Source organism: Dermacentor variabilis, chromosome 1 (genome assembly GCF_050947875.1).
Source record: "Dermacentor variabilis isolate Ectoservices chromosome 1, ASM5094787v1, whole genome shotgun sequence".
In the NCBI taxonomy this organism is placed as follows: Eukaryota; Metazoa; Arthropoda; class Arachnida; order Ixodida; family Ixodidae; genus Dermacentor; species Dermacentor variabilis.
This window is the reverse complement of record NC_134568.1, coordinates 1,450,171-1,461,386: the sequence shown is the minus strand read 5'-3', so window position 1 is coordinate 1,461,386 and position 11,216 is coordinate 1,450,171. Positions and strand designations below refer to the sequence as shown.

General features: G+C 47.2%; 1 protein-coding gene across 1 annotated transcript; it reads left to right on the top strand.

Moving 5' to 3' along the window:
• Positions 1 to 4,634: 4,634 nt before the first annotated feature.
• LOC142569548 (uncharacterized) lies at positions 4,635 to 6,489 on the top strand. The gene is made up of 2 exons (XM_075678617.1): positions 4,635 to 5,021; positions 5,758 to 6,489. The coding sequence occupies exons 1-2, from the start codon at positions 4,798 to 4,800 to the stop codon at positions 6,194 to 6,196; spliced, it is 663 nt and encodes a 220-aa protein (XP_075534732.1). The 5' UTR covers positions 4,635 to 4,797; the 3' UTR covers positions 6,197 to 6,489.
• Positions 6,490 to 11,216: the final 4,727 nt, after the last annotated feature.

The following is an 11,216-nucleotide window of genomic DNA, read 5'->3' as shown; positions in this document are numbered from 1 at the left end:
AGGGCAATTGAACACGTTAAGGACTAAAAATAAACACGCAATGAATATAAAGAAACGATCCTACCCACTCCCACCGGCAGTTACATAATATCACTATAGGTAACGCTGCTTGAACATTATTCATAGGTGAATCGTAAAAACACAGGATTTTAATGAGTAGCTGATCGTCTGGCTCAGAGTCACGCCCATCACATTTGGTGACAAGGTGGGCAGCAGACCGGCGCAAACCTGACCAATGCACCTGGGACGATGCCAGTCAGCGGCTTCTATGCGCACGTCTCGGGTACAGGCGCGACATGGGACGGGTACGCAGAGAGACTGGGGAATTTTTTGCGAAACCAACAAGCTTTAAAGCACGTAGAAAAGCGGGTGGTTTTGCTCAGCTCCTGCGGAGTTGAAACGTACAGTCTTACTGTGGCACTGGTCAAACCCGCATGGCTGACAGCTGCAACCTACAATAACATCGAGAAAGCGGTCCGCGAACGCGTGCATCCGAAGCCGTCGCTACTGGGCAGATGATTTTTATTTTATAGAAGCGTAACCAAGCTCATGGTGATAGCGTCGGAGACTACGTGACACCGCTGAGAAAACTGGCTGAAAACTGTGGTTTTGGAGACAGCACGCTTCCATTGGACGAGGTGATGAGAAACCGTTTCGTCTTCGGCTTCAGCAACGAGGCGGCGCAACAACGCCTACTGGCAGAAGGGAACGTAAGATTCGCTGTGGCGTACGGCTTGGCTCCGACAGCGGTACCAACTCAGCGACAGCAACGAGGAACCAGGACACAGAGCCACATTAAGGCGATCTGCACGGACGACGCGGCGCTCCACGAAACTCGCTCAAGTCAAGGCAACCGGCTTTGACCACAGAAGCCGCCTGCTACCGCTGCAACGGCAAGCACAGTTGTAAAACTTGCAAATTTGGTTAGGCGGCATGTCATTACTGCAAGAAAACAGGCCATATGGCCAGAACTTGTCTCTTCGGAAAGTAATCGTAGTCAAGTCTAAAGCAGACTGCTCCACAGAAGCAAGGAAAAATACCAGGCAAGAAAGGAAAACCAGGCAAGCAGACCTCTTCACGAAGTAGAACAGCTTTACTCTGTTTACGAAGATCACGAGCTCGCAAAGTTTATCGCCATTATACTGATTCAAAAAGAAGTGCAGATGAAAGTAGACTCAAGGGCGTCACACTGGCTTGTCAGTCAAGAAACGTTTCGAGCGACTGAAGGTAGCCCCGGCAAAATTTCACTTCCGAGTATATAAACGCACCACGTGACTCGGAATAAAGAGCCGCTTGAAATGCTGGGAAAGGCAATAGTAAAAGTGCGCTCTAAAGAAAAGGGTGTGAAATTGCCATTACTACAAGTGAGCAATCAAGGCGGGAAGAAGTCTGCTGGGAATGTGCTTTAAGGCCTTAGGAATTAAAGTTGAAGAAATAAATAATTGCTGGCTCTCCCGAAATCGAGAGTTGATGCAAGCATGAAAAGTCAACCGGCAAAGCAGATTGGTTGGAGAGGATAGTAGCCCCAATCTTGAAATGGGTGCAGGGCATAGTCGCAGCGAAACACCGCACCACACCACAGCATACGAGCCTGTTTTGAACTGAATCTCATTGCGAGTGTCGTCTTAGCCAAACAGCCATCCGCGGCACGCAGGACGCTGCCAGCTTGGTCACGCAGCGTGGCGCCATCTCTTGAGTCGGCGCATGACCTGCGCCACGGAACTCACGGGCCGCAGGACACCCTCTCTCAGCGCCAATAGATGACAAGTCCGACAAAAAGACAGCATCCTCAGACTCGGCGCTGCCCGATCCACCCATAAAATCAGCCGCAAACGCAGCGGAATCCCGCGATATCTGCGATCTATCGAAGCGTGCCCCCCCCCCCCCCCCGAGGCGGCCATTTTTGCTTTCTACTTTGGCGGTCGTGAAATCTCGGAGTGCGCTAAAAAAATGAACACCTCGTGCGGAACAAGCGAACTGCTTAAAAAACAAAAATATAGTTGTTCACGTCCTTTGGCTCAGAGTGTCCGTGAGTGGCGCAGAAGTTCTCGAAAGCGGCGTTTCAAACAATCGAGAGCGGGTGCGCATTTTTGCTTGCTACTTTGACCATCTTGAAAACTTCGGAGCGCGTTTAAAAAACTCCGCCTGGGGGAAAAAGCGAACTGCTTAGAAAACAAAAGCGTAGTTATCCTCCTTCACGTCCTATGGTGCAGATTGTCTCGAAACTCTCTGTTTCGGAAAGTCTCGAAGCTGGCGTTTCAAACCATCGCTAGCGGGCTAACGATGCCCAAAGGGTGTGGTACGGAAAGATTTAATCGCGAGAAGTTTCAATACGTATTGTGATAAAAACAATATGGCATCAATAAATAAGACCGGAATAGGCACTGTTTAGTATGGATAATCTTCTCTCAGTTCCATTCCGCCCGTGATTTGGGTAGGCCGAGGACTGCGTAAGAACAGCGCGCCTACTGAGAACACCGTGGTGAACAAACGCGCGGAAAGTGTGCGCGATGGCGGCCGGTGAATAATACGGACGAATAATCGTGCCGCTAACGCCAAGCGTCTATATATACGCACCTTTGGCTGGATGACCCCTGCCGACCCCACTTCTATCATTATTGAGGGTCATTTCAACATAGGCGTGTCTCGGCCAGACGGAAAGTGGTTGGTGGCATTTCTCTTGGAAGGGTTCGACGTTCAGTGTTACACAAACATTAGTGTGCCCACGACGCGCCATCGGTCGTATGTAGACCTCACGTTGGCCAAGAACCTCTCCAGTGTCGCCACAGTGGCTCACTGTCCGTATATCAAAGCGATCCTAAAGCAATAGCCATTTTGTGAAGAAATAATAAATAAAAAACAACCAAAAGAACGTCAAAAATGAAAAAGGCATTAAGTATGCAATTTATTAAAACAACAAACAAGTCGTGAAAACAACGAAATTCATCGTGATCTGCATCTTTTATTTTCAATCAACTTATTTACTATCGGCATATTTATCACCATATACATGGCGTCCCAGCTTGCTTTAGCGAGAGTTTTAAAGTATGCGAATGCCGCGTAGCTTGAGAGAACCAAGGTAATGTTGTTTGCCGTCGCTTGGAGTTTCTGAAATTATTTTTTTCAATCCGTCAACCCCGACATGTATTCATCCGACGATTGTAAAGCGTGGGGAGCCAGAGCGACGCTGCAGCACATGGTGTGGGAATGCACCGGTAGCGAGCACCAGGACTCCCCGACGAACTGGGTAGACATAACAGTCTCGAACCCAGGGGCGCGTTGGGAGGCGGCCCTGCTCAGCCACGACTTCGCTCATCAACGGTGAGCCGGCCGGCACGCCGAGGAAGCCGCCCGTGTCCAAGGACACGAGCCCGTCACCCAGGCTGATGTGCTTATGGCCCCACGCCGCCCAAATCGCCGGACATTTAGAATAAGGTTTTCGCTCCGTCTGATTACGTAGTTAGTTTTCATTAATTAATCAACTTCTCAAATATTACCGTTAGATCAAAAGTGCCAATGAGAAAATCATAGTGCGACATGAAAAACTCCCTATACAGCTTTATGTTGCTCAAAACGTGCTACATAAATGTGTTTTTCCGAGCGTGAAAGAAGGCCGCAAATGCACGCAAAATTGCCGCGCGGCTGTCCACTCGAGGTGCGTTGCGTGTATTCGCATGGTTATGAGATAAGACACAACCACGCAGTTGGGAGCGCTCACCTACCCAGTTCCATTACGCTATGGACGTAAATATTAGTGTAAGAGCAGGAACATTTCAGACTTGCGAAATATTCTCGTGTGTGCATATTCTAAGCCTTCAACTATAACAATGCATCAAAATTTTTTTTCTTGTAAGTTTATGTCCTTTTTTTATTGTTGTTATTCATGAATGAAGAGTACACATATACCAACGCAAAATATTTTTTTGCTCACTTTACGGTCACCCTAGAAAAAGTACGGCAAGTATTTGGCGAAATAGGTCCCGCAGCAGAATTGGAATCTTCAATAAAAAAAATTTACCCTGGGCGGTTGCGTATGGCTTAAAAATCGAGCCTGAAAAGGTTAGTTCAGGTGGCTTCTCATCTTTCTGTCTTTTTCTGTTTTTTTCGTTTAACTTCATCTTCATTCTATGATGGCGCATACCTACTGCGGGGGTTTGGCGAATATTCGTATGGTATACGGAAATTGCAGTTAGTGCATAAATTAGTGAAACTTATCAGGAAGAAATGAATAAAAAATGACGTATGAAAAGGTAAGATAATCTCTCTAAAACAGCTATAAATTGCTCAACTTCTTCCCGTCTTAAACTTCTTTTTCTGTTCCCTCCTTCCTAAAGAGTAGGCAGGCGTTTTCACCTCTAGATGGCTGTTGCCAGCCTGCTCCATAAATATTTCCTTCTGCGTGCAATGTATTTGTGTTTTCACATCGATAATTATAGTAATAGTAATATTTATAATAATGACCGTAATAAGAACGATCCCCTGGAGAAGAGGCAACTGCTCAAGATATTTCCTGGAATGTGTTCGACGCGCGTGGACAGAAGAAAATGAAGAACGAAGCAGCCAGCTCTCTCGTGCACTGCGCATCCGGCTCCATTCTGTGGAACCAGCAGCTGGGCTTCTTCGTTCCGCACTGCCTCATCTAAATTACCCGACGAGACCTTAGGGCCCGGCAAGTGGGAAAGCCTTCTCTGCAGCCGATTCACTGTCAACGCCGATCTGTACTCCAGCGAGACCTCGTGTTTTATCGTGACACAACGGCTTCAGTCCGATTCCAGCACCTTGAACCAGGATACAACGATGACTGGCCACGGATTTCGACACGCAGCTCAGCGAGACGACACCTGCGGCGGCACTCGGACACCAGCAACCGTGTCCGCACACGGCTACTCGCGGGCTCAGCTTTCTGGTCGGTGCACGAAACGCGGCTGGCGTCCTGGGATCCTTCCTTCTCGCGGCTGCCCCCTTTCGGCGTTCCTTAGGCAGGCTTGGCCACGCGCCTTTGTCAACAGAACAGCGGACAGGTGAATATTTGTACAAGTTCTGTAACCGAAACGATAGTGTATCTGAGCGAGACAGCTGAGAAGTATAGGCTTCCTGGAGTGCACCGGCGAGAGTTCGCGCTCATCTCGGTGGCACCAGTGCAGAGGCCTGCTTTAGACAGGGCGCTCGTTTAGTCCACTGGGTAAGACATGCCGCTTCTGAGCCTGGGTTCGTAGGTTCGAAAGTCACTGCCCTTACCGTTTTTCATTGCGAATGTATCGTGTATTTCATATATTATTTCATCCTAGCGATTATCGAGGCGAAGTGAGAACGAAGGCAAGAGCTTGCGCGGACCACGAACACGCCGACAATGCTGGCTCCCGAAAGCGAGGGCGACGTGGTGTCGTGCCTATGCCCTCTCCCCTCACGCAACTCTTGACGCGGAAACGCAGCAGCAGGTCAACCCTTTCGCCCGCTCTCCTCCGTCGACGCGCGTGCGTGACGTGACGTCACAGCTAATGGGAATATAGGTGGCGTTTCTGTACTACAGGCGCCGGCTTTTTCGGTCGGTGGACCATTTGAGACTATTTCATCAAAAAGAATAATTGAAAGTCGAAATTATTGGATTTTATGTTACCATCGCGTTATTTAACTGTTTAGTATTGGAATTCATTGTGCGAACGAAAAATGTTATAGTAGAGAACACAAAACTATAAACGAATCTTTACCAACAGTAATGCAAAATGTGCGATTTATTGCGAAATTTTTATATTCCAGCGTAAAGCACCGGCAACGAGTCGGCCCAAGACATTGTGGTCGCGGATCTGCTGGTGCAATCTCGGCGTGGCTTCTCGCTGCATCTGCAGCAACAAACGCGATGACCCACAGGAGGCGGAACAAGCTCGCAGCTGGCACGGCGTGTCATCCCAGGCGATCTCTACACCAGCCCCGTGTTGTCAAAGCCTCCGCCCACCGCCTGACCATCGCTGGAGCACTGGTCAGTCCTGGTCACAGTTCCAGCGGTGGTGCTTGGCACAAGCGCGGCGTGCCTCGCTTTGAGTGCACCCACAGCTTCTGCATGGCTGGCTCAGCGCGTGGAGCTGAGGGACCCGCCGTCATGGCCTTTGATGCGCCGCTGCCCTCTTCCCTGGCCAGCCCCACCGGAGCTTGCCGCGAGGACGAGCCCTCCTCTGCTGTGCTGACTGTGGCGGAGTAACCTTCAAAGATGGCGTCGCACTTTTCAAGCAGTACAAGGACGTCCTGGCGGTTGTTTTGAACGTTATAGGCTTCCATAAAATCGGCTCTGCGAACGTCGATCCGGAAGCCCGAATGCTGCGCGTGGAAATTTGCCGCAGTGGCGCATCTCGAGAATTCTGTGGATGATGCAGCTCGCCGCCGACGCGAACATATCTGCGTTGGTTTTTTCCGCTGAATCCTGCTGGAACTCGTACGCCGCTTCGTCGTAATTACACCGAAGTGTTACATTTTTTATGTTTTGTAAAAATATATTGTCACGTATGCGATATTTCTAGTTTTTCTTAATATTTTCTTTTCAAGGGTGACATCGTTTTTGCAGTCCCGGCATTTACGCATACCTTGTTTTTACAAGAGGTATGAGTTGGCACATCTTGACATATACCTAGCTAACAGAGAACAATTCCAATAAAAGGAAAAGAGAGGAGGCACGAAGCGCTGTGAGCCTTGCCTGGGCTTCGCTCTCTCTCTTCGCCTTTGTCGATCGTCCACTACGCACGTGAAGATGCACCAACTCGCTCCAAATCTCCCCACCCGTCAATTTAATTACTGTTTGCCTGACAGCTAGAACATGCGACTTACTAGCTTATACATACATCTGCTGCATAGTCTTTACTTAGGACGTCCCATAACTCTCACGTCAGGAAATCCTGAAGGCAATGCACTTTTTAAGATGGTCATTCAGATGGTCATTCAGCTTGCAGTGCTTCCTAAAGTGAGATTTATTATACTTCCTAACTAGAAACTAACAGAGCAGCAACAGGAGAACAAAGAACAAAAGTAAAAAAGATATACGCATTATCTCAGAGCTTAAGCGTTATGCTAATATACTCTAAATACTCTTACAGTCGCTGTGTATAGAAACGGAGAATGATCGAGTACACTGGCTTGCTTTTCAACGTGCAGCAACTTTTACGGGCCATGACTTCTGCTCCATGGATAAATGGGCAGAGAAGCTTTTGAACGCTTGGCATTCCCACAGGATATCCTACGTATATGATGCCGCTCGAAGGCAACGTATGGGACAATTCTGCCGTAGCTCCTGTCAAGTCTTGCAAATTCACAATATTGTTATGAATAAGTTAATTATGAAGATAATAATAATAATAATAATATTTGGGGTTTTACGTGCCAAAACCACTTTCTGATTATGAGGCACGCCGTAGTGGAGGACTCCGGAAATTTTGACCACCTGGGGTTCTTTAACGTGCACCTAAATCTAAGCACACGGGTGTTTTCGCATTTCGCCCCCATCGAAATGCGGCCGCCGTGGCCGGGATTCGATCCCGCGACCTCGTGCTCAGCAGCCCAACACCATAGCCACTGAGCAACCACGGCGGGTAATTATGAAGATAAAATGAAATTAATTAGGGAATTTCTGTTTATTATTTAAAGATGTGATTCCATTTTTCGCGCTAGGAATGCCTGCCTCTACGAATAATCCAGCTCAAATCCAAGAAATACACCCTGTGGCATGGACAATTTTCAGACATTCCTGAAAACGTTGAAACGATCAGCCCGTTGATTCCAGCACTGTTGTTTGATATGCTTGATTATCGTGTAACGACGTACGGTCTTAATGACAAACAACAGCCGCAGTGTTTCAGTGCAGCTTAGCAGCAGCGTCGAGTTTTTCTACAAAATAAGCTTGCGCTATTTCCTGCAATTATTTTTCGGTTGTGCAAGTGAACTTGAATCGGTTCGAACTGGTTTGAACCGTCATTTTTTCGCTTCGAAGTTTAACTGGAAGTGAACTGTTATATGTGAACCGAAACGAAAACCGGAACAAAGAAGTTTCAGTTGCGCTCTGCTGCCGAAGCCACAAAACGCGCGCTTTTCGGAGCACATGAGGGAGGCGTGTGGCGCCGAGCATGCCTCCCTTGACATGGTGCCCATCACAAGTACTGGAGATGTGCTCGACCACATCTTTGTCCGAGCAATCAGAAACTTTAGAACTGTCATTTATCCATCGTACTTTTCTGTCTGCCACCCTCTGCTCGTCGCCAGCAACAACAAAGATGTTGCGCTGCTCTCTATTAGTGCTGTCGAACGAATGGAAATTTCGTCCTAAAGAGCACAAATGTATGCAACATGCATATTCTCTGCATCAATTGAAATTGCTTAGTGCGCTATTGTTTCTTTTAATATGTATTTAGGCACATACTGATCGACATGAAAATAAATTCTGCTTAGCTCGATGTCACATGTTCGATCTCGCACGCGGCCACTCCAATTCAGTGGAGGTGCAATGCAGTTTTACATTTATTTTTTTAACAAAAAGGTAACTAGCTTAACTGTATTTGAACTTGAAACATTATTCAACTTAATATATCACACAAACCTGCCTCTGGCTTGTCAATTCCACTATCACAACTATCCATCACGAATAAGCAGTATTTACACACAGGCGACGAGACAGAGCGGTAATCCCATTGCTGCCGCCAATCATCTCGATAGAATAAATGCGCCGCCAATTTTTTTTTCTTCGCAAGGTTCACCATTATGGCGTGTTGGGACGGGGTAGCAAGCCAGAGTGAAGGTAGACGTTTATGAGAAATACTTCACCCCTTGCCAGGTCAAAGCAGCGGTTGTCGAGGCATGCCACAAGTGTGTCAGTAGAATGCCAAGTGTAGTTTGCTGCCCTTGGAAATATAATTTATTCCCTAGAAAGGTTCCCTCTCACCCGCCGCAGCAGTTTTGTGGCTGTGGCATTGGGTAGCGGGGCCCGACGTCACTGATTAGATCTCGTTGGCGCCAGCCACGTTTCAACGGAGCCTAAAGTGCGGAAACGCTCGTGTGCTTACATTTATGTGCACGGAGAAGAAGGCCCGGTGGTCGAAATTAATCCGGAGTCCCCCTCTACGTCATGCTACAAATTACGATCGCAGATTTGCCATGTAAAAGCGCGGCATTTGTTTATTTAAATAATTGAAGTTTCCCTCTTGCTGTCTGGGTGAATTCCGGCGTGTGACTTCCCCATTGTGACGATGTTCTTGGACGAGCTGTTGAGGCATCCGCTGACTGCATGCTGTAAAACACTGCCAACGAGTCGGCTTAGAAGGCCAGCATTGCCTTTTTTTTAGGATAATGGCGGTCGCCGTGCATAAGCTCTCTTCATCGGGCCGGCAGAAACCTCATGGATGAACTTTAGCCTTTTTTACTCAAGACAACGCCGAGGTCATAATAGGTGGCCAGGTGGAACGCCATGGGGTAAGCTGTATTCGATTTCTTGTTTTCAGGTCCGCATCCTCTCGAGGGCAATCGTGCGTTGTACTGCGCGTTGGCTTCAATTTCTTTTAAATTAGTAACATGTCATTCTATGACAGGTAATTGCAAACAAAATATATTCGTCATTTCTCCAACTGTACTTATTATGAAATTCAGAATCCGCCGCTTCTGCAGCAACCAGGTTTAATTTTCACAAATAAAACAGTCCTAAAAGTATTTCCGATGAATCTGTTAGCAGTCAGCGCATTATTTATCGATATCTCCTTGACAACCTTCCCAGCAGCGGTGTGCTATTGACCGTGAACCATCAAGATACTCAACTATAACCCTATTTAGGGTTGGGAAGCATAATCCATGAAGACTGGATTTTGTTTATTTGTCGGATAAGGGTTGCCGATTGGCGAATAAGAAAAGGGCAAGATAGATTTTTCGTTTTTTTTTATTTCCTGCCTAAAGCGCGAAAAATGCCGCCACTTCGTGTGACGTCATCCATTTCAAAATATTTTCTCACCTTTGGGCCATTTTTATTCAATAAAAGGTACTGTAGCCACTGGATTGAGTATTTTGTTCCTTTAAGGCTGACCGTACGAGTAATTTCCCCTACGTTGTCCTTGGTGTCTTTGTTTTTTGGCTTCTTATAATATGATTAATAAAAGTCAAGCCCCTCGGTTCTCTTTCCTCTCATCTATTACATAACGAGGGTCTCGAAGCCGGCAACATTGGCGTCTTCAGGAAGCATGTGCGGGTTTATTGACCGATTTCCTTCACCCAAAAAGATCACGTACTCGTGACGCCTGCGGCAGAAAGGATGGTGAACATCCGCCGCCGGTTTGTGTGGGGTGGCGCCGGCTAACACTCCCAAGGTTAGTTGTAGTAGAAAAAGACATAAATACCTCAGAAAAAGGATGGGAAAACGGCGCCGTGGTAGCTCAGATGGTATGAGCATCGCACGCGTAATGCCGAGACGTGGGTTCGTATCCCACCCGCGGCCAGTTGTTTTTTTCGTCCACTTTCATTTCTATTTGCTTAGAATTTCTTTGAGTCAATTAGCAAGTACGATAATTTCCCCTATATTGTCCTTAGTGTCTGTGTGTTGGCTTCTTTTGAGGTGATATACAACAATGGGGCCCTTAGTTTCTATTTCTTCTCGGTCATATATATATATATATATATATATATATATATATATATATATATATATATATCAGGCACGTACCCAAGGGGGACCCGGGCGCCCCCCCCAGCTTTATATATTCACACGTATTCCTAAAGCGCCGCCAAATCAATGTTGAGACTTGACAGCTATCTTGTGGTCAACATTTTGTTGCCTTTTCCACTCCTTTTGGATGGCGGTAGTTGCCGGCGTCTCCTGAGATGCGAAGGCCAGTTTCCTCATCAATTCGGTGCCCGCGCAGTTAACTCAAGATGCATTCAGTTGTCACCGTCTATTCAACGGTCACGTGCATCCTTGTTGCTTCGTTAGTTGAGCCTTCTTCGTCTCGACTGATCCAGGAACCAGGAAAGGGATTCAGTTCGTGGTAAGCTGGTCTGTATGCACGTGGAACGAGTTGCGGCCAGAGAAAATCCTAATCGCGCTTAACTTTTCTTTTTCTTTCATTATTTCCTCGAGTGACGGCTCGCCGCGGCGCTGACAGATCCTCGGAACCATATACCCGTGATATGGGTTAGATATGGTGGAAAACATAATATTGCGACACAGCGTCCATCATAAAACCCTGCAGTAACCCTTAAAC